The following is a 15,865-nucleotide window of genomic DNA, read 5'->3' as shown; positions in this document are numbered from 1 at the left end:
TTTTCTCAGTTATTTTGCTTTATTACCAGACTCAATATTTGGCTCGTTCTTACATAGTAGAGCACGTTCGCATATGCGCAGTCTTCAAAAACGGTGCTTTAAATCTCGACAAACTAAAAGACGTAAATTACATTTGTATGTATTCTAAATAAATAACACGGGTTGTACTGAATGTCAGCTTGCTTATTTTGCTAAAGATAAGGATTTATTCAGTCTACATCTCATGTAAACTAGAAACTATGCTTCTAACCACAGCTCGAGAGCTGTCGTTCCAACTACACAAGTTTGCGATGCTGTTTGCGAACGTTCGTTGGAACGATGGTTTCGGGAAACACCAAATCGTTCAACTATGCTGATAACGACGGAACTTGCGACCATAGTTGGCTAACGATGCTTTCGGGAAACGCACCCCTGCACTGCACTGCACATGTCTGTTACCCCTTTTCCACCGGCTGGTGCCGGTTCGGAGCCGGTGCCTACCCGCGAACCAGTTCTTTGTGTTTCGACAGCCAAAGAACCGGTTCTTGGCCAGGAAAGTTGGTTCCAAAGCAGCACCAACTCTTTGCTGGACTAGAACCGTTACTTTACCACGTCATGCTTACGTCGGGGGCTGGGGGCGGGGTTATTGACGAACTTCTTCTCGAACGTATCCTCCGTCTATAGTAATCCAGGCGAGCAGCACAAATGTATTCTAAACGTCTTCTGATCCCAATATAGGATTGCAAAGCCAGGAGAAACATTTGCAGAAAGACTATGTAGTCCGCCATTGTAATTGTTATGCTTGAAGTTGGCGCAAGCGTTTCTGGGAAAGCTAAGACGTATGGCAACGTACACAGTGACGTAAAGACGTCGTTCGCTGGGCTCTCTAGTCAGTGGAAAAACAAACAGGTTCTGAGAAGGTTCTCAAGTTGAACCAACTTTGAACCAGCACCAGTTCCGAACTAGTTCTTTTTTGGTGGAAATGGGGTATGTGTGTTGCGGGTGTTCGGTAACTTACAGACTGTTCTCCACCAGGTTTGTCTATGTGTGTGTGTGCGACTCAAATGTTCCGCTCTCTACCCAGATATAAACGCTGCTGTCTGTAAGATTTGATTTTTTGCCGGTTCGATTTGACTCTTGACGTGATAAAAGTGATTAGACTTTTCAGTTTTATGCACATCACCATCTTAGATATTACTTTGGTCACTGTCACTATGGTTACTGGTAAGACAACACATTTATATATTCAAGATGCTACTGTGTGAACGGGACATTTCTAGAGTCACACCTGCATTAAGTAAATGCAGTTGTCAATACCAAAAACTGAAAGTGTGAATTGTTAATCTTAAAACTATTAGTTTCAATTTTCAAGTTCCACCTCATGCATCATTCGACCTTGGATCTTTTTGACATATTTTCTTTTTTTGTTTACTTTTACTTTCTATGTCACAGTCATTATTTAAAGAAATTTTTAGCTCTTATGTTGTGTTTCCCTTTGTCCCTTTGTTTTCTGCATTGTTAACATGTTTTTCTTTTGTTTTTCTCCATTTTTTTCCTTTCTGCCATCCAGTATCTACAGATGAAATGGCCCCTGCTAGATGTTCAAGCAGGAAGTCTTCAGAGTAGACAAGCACTTAAAGATGCCAGGTCACCTTCTCCAGCACACATCGTTGTAAGTAACACCCATGAGTCACATCATTTTCAAAGCTCTTTATTCTATTGCACAGCCCATGAAAACAAAAGTACTTTCTGTATCCTGTATTGTTTGGTCCTTTGGGACCTTAAACTCCTCTCCTTATCTACAGCTGTCATTTGGATTTCTAGTGACCTATAAGAAATGGAAGACCAGATTGTGTTGCAATATTATGTGTCAAATGGGTGCTTGTTTTGTAATATGGCTCCTTGGAATCAAATGGGTGAGATATCATTGTAGCTCAACAGAGGCTTTTTTCCCCGTTTGGATGCCGCAAAGTGGCAGAGGGCAAGACCGTCTTTTTACGCTGGAGACAGATAATTAATGCCCATGCTAAGTTTGGTTCAGGGAACGAGTGTCTGGAGTAGAGATGCTATGTTTATTTTGCATTGCGCTGGATCTGCGGGTGCTGTTATCCATGTGCTTAACTCTAAATTTATCATTCTTTTAAAATCTATAGGCGATAAGGGATTCAAGGTTAGCCTCGCTGCTGGGCTGAAGTAATGATACAGTGTTAAAACGTCACTATATTGATTCCCTTCCTTGGACAATAGACCAAATTTGATTTTGGCCTTTCCTTTGTGGTTCAGGAGTTTGGGGGCTTCACTGTGTTTCCATAGTTACTGGAAGCAACAGAGTGCCTCCAAGGTCATGTTTAGGAATCCAATATAACTATCCATTGAATTCAATACAGTATTTTGCAGAGAGATAAACAAATTCTGTTTTGGACATACTATACAAATTTTTTTCTATTTGTTCTTACTTTAAATAGGTGTGGGTTGTTTGTTTGTTTGTTTGTTTGTTTACCATGGTAATGTGATATATAATGTGATTTATACATTTCCAGCTGATTTTTTGTCTGTCTCTATTGTCTTTTTGAGATCACGCATGTGAGATTGCACTCCTAAAAGTTGACAAAATGACTTTTTAGCAAAAATACGCATTTAAAACATGCAATCTTTCTCTTCTGAACCGAAAGTATAAAATCATGGTTGGCTGTGACATTAATTAAACTATTGACTATTTAAAGGGTGTTTTATGCATTTTTTCCCTTCTTATCTAATGCGATTTTATATAGACTACCGTTCAAAAGTTTGGGGTCGGTAAGAGTTTAAAGGTTTTTTTTTTAAAGAAGTCTCTTTTGTTCAACAAGGCTGCATTTATTTAATAAAAAATACAGTAATATTGTGAACTATTATTAAAATTTTAAATAACAAAATAAAAATTTAACTTATTCCTGTGCAGACAAAGCTTTCGAATGGTAGTGTATATGCTGAATGCTACTTTACATTTTTTTTTTAAGCCTTAAAAGTCTTTAAAAGACCTGCTGTCTAATACTTCTACTGAACAGGTAGTAAACTATTTTTGCATTTAAATGTTGGGTAGCCACCCCATGTGCAGTTTATAAAAGAGAAAAGAGGAAAAGAAAAATGATTGTCCTCCCTCTCTGAATCATTAAAGGTGTGGGAGGTAGTTAAGAACAGGCTCAGGTAAATACTGCACTTGAGTTTTATCCCTCTGACTCATGGGGCTGTAAATGCTTATCAGCATAGAGCAGTTTTTTCTATTGCCTTTTAAAAAAGCCCTAAAGACCTGCAATGAGAGATTAGGATATTTTTCTCTGTATGGCATGTTTAGCTATTTAGCATTTGCAGTAATTTATTTATGCGTTCATTCGTACAATATGCAGTTTGTTTGATCAAGACCTGACCTATTAAGTTCAAATTAAACGCTGTATTTTGCATTGTTTCTTCACACTTCCATCTTTCTTCTCTCCTTCTCGATCTCCCATTCGTGCTGTTTCTCTTGTGCTGACGTGTGTTTGATTTGATGTTTCCTTGGTTTGCATCATGCCGTTGGTGAATCTATCTGGAGACAGTTGGTATTGTCAGGGAGAGATAACTGTGGAATGCTGTATTTTTTTTCTCTCAAGATGGACTATATGCTGCTGTACGTGAAGGCCTTATCAATAAATTGTACCGTAAACAGTAGTTTCTCTTCCCTGTCAAATTGGAAGAACACCTGCCCACTTTGACCCATTGCTCTGAAGACGCCTGTCTGCTGTGGACTGATAAGAGAGCGCCGATGGGTGTGAGATAAGGAACATAAGCCGAAGTTCAAGTGACCCAACAATCACCAATGAGAGAGATACAAAAGCACAGGTGGACAGCGGGAGAGAGGAGGCGATACCGTAAAAGGGCAGTGTGGCAATGAGGTAGATGAAGTGAGAGCAAAGAACGAGACACAGATAGAGAGAGACAACACGTATGTCTAAAATGTGCATTTATACGGCCAAAAGAGAGAGAAGTAGCAAGCATGAGGCAAATACTTCATAAGTTGTGTTCACACAGCAGCAGAATACAGTTCTCAGTCTGGCTTTTGAGTGCTAAATATGGTTATTTTCATCCACCGTTCTGTTATAAACTGCATTTTATAACTGAAGTGACGATTTAAAATTGTTATGGCTATCATGAGAATAGAAAAATGACTTGACGTTGATTATTTGTTTATATAGACAGAATTAAAGACGCTCCTCTAATGAGCAACAGCAATTGAGTCACACCTGTATGAATGCTTGTTTCTGCCTTTTAAATATTAAATAAAAAATATTAAATAAAAATATAAATCATAATTGTGAGAGAGTTGCAATTGAAGAGATATAAAGTCAAAGTTATGAGAGAGAGCTTGTTTTTACTTGTATTATTTACTCTGAGGTGAAAACAGGCATCCATACACTAGTTAGTAAGTACTATCGTCAATCCCAAACACTAACTGTGTGTGACTGTATCCATAGAAACAGTTCACGCGTAATCCATCAACCTTTTATGTGTCGCATGTGGCCATAGAGGTGCTACTCCACGCTGATCTATGAATAGAGCACAGGAAGTGACCCTCTCGTTTCTGTCCACGCCCATAGAAGGCAGTGCCAGGATGGTTGAAGTACTCAAGAGCCCCGCAGGCTTTTCAAAGCCTCTTAGTCCCACACATTCAGCACGCATTTACTACCTGTTCACAACTCATAAAGAACCCATCACTGAAAAGTACCGCAAGTCGTTTGTCCCACTGCCATCTACACTACATTTTAATGTGATTTGTAAAGCCCCTTTCTTTATATAGACTGTAATATAGACATGACAATTCAGACAGGTAGACTGCAAAACACATGTGGCGTGTATTTGGCATCAGACCGAGCCTGAACTCAAGGACGGTATGAGCGGAGATCATGCGATTGTAATTCCAGTGGGAAGCAGTTGGAAACAACGAGGCGAAAGGAGATTTCCCCACATCTGTGACACATTGGGCATTCGTTCCGGGATCAGTTTCCTGTTCTCTTTCTCTTTCTCGACTTGTATGCACAGCTGTCCGTCGGTGTTCTGTAGTGTTTCCCCATGTAGTGTTACTTGGTGTAGATAGATACCATATATCAGACTGGTATAGCCAGATGTTTGACTCACAGCATAAAGTCTGGTCCTTTCCAGTTTTTTGTTATGGCCAAGAACTGTCTACTTGCTCAGGAAATAACCATTTGAATGACATGTGGTTGTAAAAAAAAAAAAGAAAAGAAAAAAAAGTGAAAATGTGTGTAAACTTTGTGATCAGAATTTCAGTTTTTCCCAAATTAATAAGTACTGATTATTTCACAGACAGAAAAATAAGTGGCAACTAATTGCAGTGGTTATTACGGTATATTTTTATATCATATTATATTATATTATATTATTAGTGTTTTAACAATATGCCATGTTGTTACTGGATTGTGTGTGTATGTGTGTGTGGTACATTATTTTATCTAACCCATTTTATCAGATTCAAATAAAATAAATGAAATAAAAGTTTGCTGGCTAACAACCATTGAGAGGCATTTTAAGTTCATATTTTAATGCTACTCTCTAAAATAATGCTAAGGATACACTCGCACACACAACCTCATGCAGGCATATTACACACTGTCTAATACACACACACACACACACACACACACACACACACACACACACACACACACACACACACACACACACACACACACACATAGTCCTCTTGCTCCAAGTCTTGTTGAGACTGGACAATGTCTCCATTGTTTTCTGGGCTTTCACAGGCAGCAGGGGACGGCTGGAGTGTTAACTATTTCCCCACGAGGCCCCACAGCAGTGTGTGTATGCGTGCAACACTGTGTGCAAGTGAACCAACGGCAGGAAAACGCGGGAACAGATAGAACGCAGGGAAAGGGGGAAGAATAGGAGGGGTGGAGCTTGGAAGAATAGCTGGAGGAGTCCTGGTCTGTTCCTTTATGGTAATTAGTATTTAGGAAGTGATGGAATGTGTTGCGTTTTGACAGAGCGGGACCTCCCGCCTGAACCGCTGTACGATGAGGGCATGCTTGCTGTTTGCTGTCAAAACACGTCTGTTTAGTAGCTGAAGTTCAAACTGCACTTAAAGTGTATTGAAATCAATGTTTAAAAATAAAGTCAGAGTAAACTACATGAATAACACACATACAGTATGCAGGACATTTTCCCAGACTCCAGCTGAGTAGGAGTAGCGCCTCAAGCTAGCACGGGGTCTGTCGTTTTTGCCGGGTAATTTGCTTCCTTTTTTCGGACTGAATGGTGGTGCACCTGGACTGGCTTGACAATGGCTGGGAGGGCCAGAGGCATGCTGGGAAACCCCAGCCCCCTCGCTGTTAATGAGGACCCCAGTGTCACAGCCACAAGACACTGAACCAACTGTCTTTTTCTTCTCTCCTTCCCTTTCTACTATTTCTCACTTTTCTTGGTTCTAGAGCCTCCGCCTTTTCTTTCCCATCTTTTTTTAGTGCTGCTTGATGCATAGTGATGTAACCCCGGCCTGTTGTTGTCGCTTTTGACAGGACCTTGTGAAACCAGGAGATGTCTCTGGTCTGAGACCTTTGGCCAAAGCTTGGAGAACATCTCAGCACATGATCTAATGTAGTGCATGAAAGGCCTCCCTGGAGCATTTCCTCCACTTAAACTCAGGGAATGTTAACAAACTCTTTTACAAGGGACCTGGTGTCAAGGTCATCAGCCTTTGAAACTTTTGTATTGTTTTGTAACCTTAACCTCCAGGACACTCACAACTCTTGTGTGTGTTCCTATTAGCATGTCCATTTGCAGGGCAAAATATGTAATATCTTTAATATCTCTTAAATAATATTTTTTTAAATATCCAAATTTACCAAGAACAATAAATTAAAAGATATATAATATCGGCCAATAACTGATATACCATATTGTACACCCATAAAATGTTCTTTTCAGGTATTGTAGGAACATTTAAAATACATTACCGTTCAAAAGTTTGGGGTCAGTAAGATTAATTAGAAAAAAAAGAAATGAATAATTTTATTCAGCAAGGATGCATTCAATTGATTAAAAGGGACATTTATAATGTTACAAAATATTTCTATTTCAAATAAATGCTGTAAGCGCCGAAAAGCTTTATTAATATTAACGTGGGTCCTAAAGCTCTTTCCTGATCATAACCCTACTTTTTCCTGTGATATTCTTAAGAGCTTATGATATTCTTATTTCTCTCTTTTGTAATGTCTCTCAGCCATCTCTCTTTCTACAGTCTTTCCTCAAATCTCCCTCTTGCTCGGTCCCTCTGGAATCTGATATGTAACAATTATATTAGATCCGTGCATTAGGTCTTAATATAATAAACTAGCTTGTGTCTGTGTCATTAATGTTAATCAACAAAAGAAAAGAGGGAATCACTCCTGCTCTTGCATAAAATAATTGGATAAAAAGATGCATCGTAATGCATTGTGAATCGTTTTTATGATCGTATCCTTTTCCCTCTGAATTGTTGTCAAATTGAATCGTGAGTCAAGTGAAGATTCACCTCTAGTGGCACTGGAGAGTAAAATATTGGCTGCTGAAAATTCAGCTTTGCCATCACAGGAATAAATGATATTTTAAATGATAATAATATTTCACAATATTACTTTTTACTGTATTTTTTTATCAAATAAATGCTACTTTGGTGAGCATAAGAGAAACATTGAAAACGTCTTACAGACCCAATACTTTTGAATGGAAGTGTATTTAAGACAAACCTAGCTGATAATGCCATTTAGGGTCAGCGCAAACCCTCTTTTGGCATTAAAAATTACTGTCAGGGTTTACTGAAGACATGCGGTAAAAAAATAGCACTGAAAAGGCATGGACAGAGTTTTTTTGCGCCTGATCTTATTGCATATGCATTTGTAGGAGTTTCCCTTTCAGACGCAACATTTATTGGAGGGAGAGTATTTAAATGAATTATGCAAGGTGATTTACTAAGGTTTGCCCTTGTCACTTTGATGGCCATTATTTATCTTGGTAGATTGCGTTGTCATTATGGAAATGATGCACCCTGCGTCTGTGTTTTTTAATTTACTCGTCGTCAGTAGATCACGGTCAGAACTTTCCACTCCCATCTGCACTTTTTGGGGGTTTGCGCTCTTACGCTAATTTGCCCTGTTTAGTAAATCTGGCCCTTTGTCTCTTGAGCTATAAAACAGCAACATCTGACCAATATATTTTTCCTCTGTGAAGTATTTATACCATCGCTTGTCTCGCTTTTTCTCGAATGACATTGTGCAACAGGAATATGGTGTACAAACCCTCAATGTGCTTAAAGCCACATCAGTACTTGTTTTTTTGTTTTGTTTTTTCAGTCAGTTGATGTAGACACACTGCCAACATGCTAACAATATCACAACCTCAAATCACAGTAAACAAACATGCACTCATGTATTCTGCGTGTGTTGTATGTTGTATGCGAGATATGTTTGGGCTTGTACCTGGTAGCGGCCTGACACCGCAAGTCAGAGAGGAAACAGACAGGGAAGGAGAGGGGTGGCACACAGCTAGACATTTTTTTTGTGGTTTTAAAAGTCATGCCTTTTGCCTTCATGCCCTGGATGAGTGATGAGTGTACCATGTTCTCAATTTGTGACACGGGACGTGCGTCTTTGCCTTTCAGGGGCCCTTCTGCTGGGAATTCCCCGGACAGACTGATCTGAGTGTTCACCAATTACAGTTGGTGAGAATCCTGAATTCCAAGTTTCTTGCATCTGGCTTATTGATTGTTTAAATGAATTACCTGCTGGAAAATGCAGCTTCAGTTGCATGGTAACTGATTTTCCTGCTTGCCTTAATGGTTATTTCCTGGTCCACGCTGGTCATTATCTAGTCTGAGCTGGTACACCATCATTAACCCACGACAAACCAGCTAAAGGTGGTCGAGCTGGTTTTTGGAACATCGTGGGCTGGTAACTAGCTAATGACCTGCTTGGAGCAGCTTTGACCAGCTAGAAACCAGTAACCATGTTTTCCTGCTTAAGCTGGGTTTTCCAACAGGGTAAGTAAAAAATAAAATTATGAAATGAGAATATCAAAATCATTACAATTGGAGATTTCAATAACTATTTTGTTTTTGATAACAGTGTAATATTCTGCTGTATTTGATATTGTTTGTTGCTGTGTTCTTGCTCTTTTTTTTCTTCTTCTATAAAATGGGGTTGAATCTGCTTTGCATTTGTACATACACACACACACAAACACACATCCTCATGAGCAGACTTGGCTCAGTTTGTGTGGTAATTGTAAACTGTTGCTGTCCATTGACATGATGATTTTTCTCTAGCAGGATCCCTGTTACGATATACAGTATTTGCGTCTAACAGGAAAGCATCAGCGCCACTCCAGCAATGTAAAATTCAGCATTTCTGGATTCCTGGCAGCCCGAAATGCCTCTTGAGCTTCATCTTTGTCTGCTTGCAGGCCCCGTCTCAGCCTTAATTATTTTCCTGCATCTTCCGGAATGGTGGCGATTATTTCTCTCTGATTTCTTTTCCTTTTCTCTGAAGCAGCTGGCATGAAGAGGATGCTTTTCATTTGTAGCATCTGGGGTTGAACGTTTGCCAGCGAGAAGTTAGGAGGTGGAGTGGTTTGTGTTTTTGCTTGCACACGCGCACCCATGAGTGTGTAAATGTGTGCATGACTCAGTTTGCGTGGGTCAAGGTTAAGGATGTTTGGATGAGACGAGACCCTCTTCTAATTGTCTTCTTGTCCGTCGACATGAGGCGCAGAGAGAAAGTCTGGCACTGCTCTTCAGTTTTTGATGTGGCGCGGAGTGACGCAACACGGGGCCACTGCCGCTGAGTGTCTCAATTGCGCCTCGGCCCTCCTTGACGGACACAAACAGTGTGTGGAATTTGAAAGGGGGGGGCACGATGGGTAGCCTTGGTCTGCCAAATCTCAACAGCGGTGCGAGCTTGTTTAGCTCATCGCCTTGTGTTTAGGTCTATGAAGAAAGCTCTGGCATTGTGGGATATGCTTGTCTTATTTTTGTCTGCCCCTCAGGGTCATGTGGGTCACGTCGAGATGGTAACCCTCATTCTGTGAAGTCTTGTGAGATTTAAATTGGATAAATATCACAAAAGTTTAGCAGAACAAGGTTTACATCTAGAGAGAACTGTCACTCTTATACTTTAGTATTTAGGATGAAATAAGTGCAATTCTTGAAAAATTCTTAAATTCTCATATTTTTATACTTTTATTTTTCTTAAAGGGTTAGATCTCCCAAAATGTAAAATTGTCATCACTTACTCACCCTCATTGTGTTCCAAACCCATTAGACTTTTGTTCATCTTCAAAACACAAATGAAGATATTTTAATGAGACAGTTGATGGACCCCATTGACTTCCATAGTAGGAAAAAAAATACTATGGAAGTCAATGGGCTCCATCAACTGATTGGTTCAACATTCTTCAAATATCATCTTTTGTGTTCAGCAAATGAAAGAAATTCATACAGGTTTAAAATAACTTGAGTGTGAGTAAATTATGACAGAATTTTCATTTTTAAGTGAACTATTCCTTTAAGAAGTTGTGGCAGTTTATGAAAAAAATAAATTAAACAATGAATCTTCTTATGTTTTATTATCTGACACTAATTGCAGGGCCAGAAACGTTTTTGTGTTCATAAAGAGTTTCTGTCAGAACTTGTTAGACAGGGTTCACCAAGAGTTCCTTGAGTAGTGTATCTCTGTTTCAGATGTGTTTGTGAAAGACGGATATAACGCTTGTTTTAATGAAAAAAATTATTTAAAAATCCTTATGTTTGTCCATATGTCACCCTAATGCCTCCGTGTATGTGTTTCTGCTGTGTTTGTGTGTGTTGTGTCAGCTAACTGACAAGCAAATGTGCAGGTTCCATGTTGTCAGTTAAATCGGGGTTCGTTTTTCAAGCTTATTAGCACATGATTTCACACAAACCACAGCATGTTGCCATGTTAGCACTCTGACTTTACGTAGAGCACTCCTCATTTCGGTCTAAAATAGAGAGAGTGCAGAAGGAATTGTGGGCGGGGAGGGTGTCCAACAAGAACTGCAAGAATGTTTGAGATTTTTGTCGGGGCCAAAACTTCCACAAGGACTTCCTGTGGGCTTCCAGTGGAGCCAGACAGCATCGTGCTCCTCCTTCCTAAACTCCTGAGAATCTAAACTTTAATAGTGCCATTAACACTTCCCCTTCACACTGAACTTCTCTACAACTTTCTATAACACCTCCCCCACCCCACACACGCATTATATTCGTGCACGGCATTGAGTAAGACGGAGTTAGCTAGGACTCGTACTGTATTAGCACTTGAGGCTGTTTCACAGGGAAACTTGTTTTGACAGAACTCCAGGTGTCTCATTGTTGGGCGTGCTATGGTTCAACAGATTTACCAATTAGTGTCGGGATATGGGCAGACGAGGGGAGGGGGGCAGCTTTTAGATGGTGGTTTGGAAGACGTGAATGTGGGGGACTGCGAGCGAGAGAGAGTGTGATGGAATGACATGGGGCCTCGTGGGCTGCCGAAGGGGTCATATGGTCAGAGAGGGACGCTTGGTAAGTTGATATGTGACCTCCTTTCACAGGCCTGTTATAGAGTAGCTTGGGAAAGTAGATCAGAATTGAGAATAAGAGATAGGGGAAGAGGAGGGGGAAGAGATAAAGACGAAGCCAACTTTTTAAAGGATTGTTTTTAAGGAAAAATTTAATTTTTAAGAAAGCTTTTTGACCCCTGCCCTCCGACAACCTGTTTTATATGAAGAACTTTTCATGATCTGTTCAATTCCTATTGGATAAAAGCTATTATTTTATCGTATGTGACCCTGGACCACAAAACCAGTCACATGGGTCAATTTCTTTAAATTGAGAGTTAAACATCACATGAAGGCTGAATAAATAAGCGTTCCATTGATGAATGGGTTGTTAGGATAGGACAATTTTTGTCCGAGATACAACTATTTGAAAATCTGGAATCTGAGGGTGCAAAAAAATGTATATATATTAATTAATTCTAATTCTAATTCAATCTAATTATGTTCTTGTTGATGCTGTATCTATGTATGTATATGTGTGTATATATATATATATATATATATATTAGGATGCTCTGATCAATCGGCTGTAGAATGGTATCGGCCGATAATCATATTCTATGACTTGATCGGTAGCCACTAAATTTGACCAATCTCATGGACTGATCGCAATTTGATGACGTAAAACCATAAAAAGTTGCCTTGACGTGCATGTAAACAGTATACAGATTAGGCTTTTCTTTTCTTTTTCTTTGTAACTTTGTGAAACATTAGTAAATCGAACATCATTATTTAGAGCAGGTTGTCTTGATTCAAACGAGCCCCCACACAACATAACATGATGCGTATCTTAAGAGAATCCTCATGGAGTGACATGACATGCTGCTTGGAGCAGCACAGAAGAAACAGCGCTGGAAGATCATTACTCATCAACCAGGATCTTATTACTTGTTACTTATTCTTTGTAATTATAAATATTTTTATACTTTGTGTCGTTTAACATTTAAGTAGTCCTTATGTTCAGTAAAACACTGGTGGCTACCATGGTTCCAAATTCTATAGCTTTATTTTTGCTTTGAGATATCAACATAAAATCTGGCCCAGATGCTGTTGACATAATTGTGAACAAGCCCAAACTTTTTTTTTAAATGAATTTATGACCTGTCAAATATATTTTCTAATAGTCATCATGTGAAGCATGAATAATAACAATATAAATCAACAAATTGCATAACTTTTTCTGGGGATTTCTCAGCAGTGTTGTAACATAAGAACCTCCAAACTTGATCAAAATCAATTTTCTTAAAAATGTGAAAGTTTTTATATCAAATGAGACCATGTGCCTGATGATACTTTTTTTTATTTATTTTTTTATAAGCTTTTAAGTATGCCTCCTGAAATCAAAGGGGTTAACAGCTGACAGTCAACAGAGAGCTTACACTTATATTTATACATCACTACTATAAAGCTTGCATGATCGGTATCGGCCGAAATGCAAAATAATATAATATCGGTCACTTTTTGTATTTTTGCATTACTTAAAATACAGAATAATAAATCTGCTTACTAAATCATTATTGTGTTTACATAATCTGTTTAATTTTTAAAGCATTATTCTTAGACATAATCCCAGTTTACCAAAAGCATACTTGTAGACATATCTTTACATTTTGAGGCCTATTGGTCTCAATTCTGTCCATTTTTTTTTTTTTTTTTTTTTTTTATAATTACTGTTGTTTTTTTTACCAATTAACTCTCTTTATTTTCATTTAAGCATGCCTGTTGTGCTTCCAGGAAGTTTTAGGTGAACTTCCGAGAGGAAGTTGAAATGATTTAGACTCTGTCCCTCAGGGTGGCCTGTAGAATGAGGAGCTTTTTTTGGATGCAGTCTGGTTGTTTTAGTAAGCTTCTCGCTCACCACACTCCCTGAAATATCCATGGCATCATTTAATTGAAGTGAAAATTAATAGTATTTTCCGTCCAATGTGCGGTTAGAAAAATTCATGCTCTGTAATTCCATTGTGTGGAATCTGGCCCCCTGAGCGTGTGAAGGTAGTGGCGGTCGGGGTCTATTGAAATCACCTAAAGTCTTGCACGTTCCTTCACTAATCCTTTGTTTAGGTTGGACGAAATCTCCCCCGTGCTTCAGATGCAAACGCTGACTGCTTTATGGCCAGACTGTTTTGGCTTCATGATGTGGTGAGATTCAGAAGTTCTGTGTGTGTGCTGTGAGCTGTGTCGAAGTAAGTGAGAAAGGAGGAGGAGGCAAAGCATTGGGGAGGGGTGAAACTGACATTACCCAAGAAAAATTTATTGTTATGGCTGAATGTGCAGTGACAGTTAAAGTTGAACACCTTCCCTCTTTTAGTGATTCTGTGTGTGTATGTGTGCATTGGCCCCTAAAACGCACTTCTAGGGAGCACTTAAGCTGGCCGAAATCACATGTAGCCCTCACTAAGAGAGCAACAGGGTTTTTCTTTTTATTTCTTTTAGTTTTTTTATTAGGAAGTTAGTCAGTATCTTGATTTTGGAGTCGTTTTTGCATTGTCCTCTAGTTTTCTCTCTCTCTCTTCAGATTGTTTTCAGATGTGCTTCAGCTTTCCTTTTGTGAAACAAACTTCCAATTTATTTGATTTCGCTCCTCTCAGCAGTTTCTTTGCAAACATATTTTTACTGTTTATTTGCGTCTTTGTTTTTTTGATGTTTCTCTACAATAAGTGCAGTCAGAGCCAAGTTGTCTGTCTCCATTATGGCTTTAAAAAGAGAAAGATGACACGGGACTGTTTTTCACAGTCAGAAAATCTCTTTGTTTTTATTGTTTCTTTTTAGTTCAGCCTTTTTTTGAATGATTCAGTGAGTTAAAGTGGTCTTGTTCTGGCATGCTGTTGCAGGTGTGCACATGCTCTCTTTATCTTTTATTTAGCTTCATTTCAGATATGAGAGGAATGTCTACCTCTGCTCGTCTGCACGGCTCTGTGGTGAAAGCAGATGTGTTGTATTTAGGCTTAATTTATGACAGGCAGCTAACAGGGCAGCCCTGACAAGTCCAGGAGAATCTGTCACTACTCGGACCACAAGATACTAGACTGAAAGGAGGCTGGAGGCTAGGAAAAACAAAAAACAAATGAGAGGGATGGACCGGGAAAAGGTTACTTTTTTGTTTGCCGATGGAAAGCAAATTTTTTAACATTTATATTAAAGCTGATGTTGAGCACTTAGCACACATGCTCTGGGTTCTTTGAGCCTTGGTGCTCATGTGGGATTTATAGGTTCCAATCTGCCCTTTGTTGTGTCCCAATGGAGTTCATTTTTTTTAATAAAATGTTTTAATTATTTTATTTTATTTTATTTTACTTTTTATGTATTTAATTTATAATTGTAATTTAAGTTTAATACAAAATATTTTATTGTATTATTTTGACAATTTTGGCGATTGTCATACCATCCAGCCCTATTACGCCCAACAGTTTCCTGTCTCCTTAATAATGGCAAGCACTAGCTAAACATTATGTGTGTTTTTATTTGTTTATCAGTATTGTGAACTATCTTGAGTTCAGTAAAAATAATGAATAAAATGAATAAATAAAATGGTGGGTCATGATTGAAGTGAGACAGACAGCGGACAGCAGACAGGAGACGAGGCTTTATTGGGAGGCTCATTAAGGACAGTGCAGCGACGTGGAGAAAGAAGCGAGCGCTTCACTGGCCTGTATCCCTTTGAACACCGGCCTACTCTTATCTATGACATGCTCCGTTCCTCCATAACAAGACATTTTTCTTCACACAACGGATTTTTTTCCTTTCTCCTCTACCTCTGATGCGAACAGAGAAAAAGCTGAGATGTCACTACTATCCTTAAGATACAGAGGCTGCTCCTCGTGTGCCTTTTTATCCCATTTTTCCAAGCACCTGTTGGAAAGCTCGAAGAGCATCTCCATTTTATTTCCCCCTATTGTAAACGTAAACATTAATTGGAACTTTTTTTTACGCTGTCTCCACCTTGTGTTGAGATGCCACATAAGATCTGTTACGGCAGCACAGCTGTTTTCTGAGTGTTTTCGAGGAGCATTCCTTATTATAATGTCAGACAGACGGATGAATGCTCTGAGTGGGTTTTTATGCGCTCCGTAGTTTGCAGGTTATTGAAAAGACCACTGCCTCACCATGAACCACTCTTTGGCAATAGCACTGCGATACTATGTTATTTATGACATGCACATGCATGATGCCAAGAAATAATCCCTCTGGTAATTAAGACCAGTTTACGCTATATAAAGCTGATGTATTTTTATGCAGTGGTTATGAACTGATC

At 39.0% G+C, this 15,865-nt stretch overlaps 1 protein-coding gene across 24 annotated transcripts in view; it reads left to right on the top strand.

Annotated features, from left to right (window-relative positions):
* The window catches only part of tcf7l2 (transcription factor 7 like 2), an 86,636-nt gene that overhangs the window by 27,568 nt on the left and 43,203 nt on the right, over positions 1 to 15,865 (top strand). For 15 of the 24 annotated variants that reach the window (XM_082151303.1, XM_082151301.1, XM_082151293.1 and 12 more), the window contains exons 4-5: positions 1,550 to 1,651; positions 8,663 to 8,722. In XM_082151303.1, the coding sequence (XP_082007429.1) occupies positions 1,550 to 1,651; positions 8,663 to 8,722 (162 nt within the window). The other 9 variants (XM_082151287.1, XM_082151289.1, XM_082151286.1 and 6 more) reach the window with 2 other exon arrangements.

Source organism: Leuciscus leuciscus (genome assembly GCF_965113295.1).
Source record: "Leuciscus leuciscus genome assembly, chromosome: 21".
Classification (NCBI taxonomy): domain Eukaryota; kingdom Metazoa; phylum Chordata; class Actinopteri; order Cypriniformes; family Leuciscidae; genus Leuciscus; species Leuciscus leuciscus.
The sequence above is the reverse complement of the archived record's forward strand: the minus strand, read 5'-3'. Positions and strand labels throughout refer to the sequence as shown.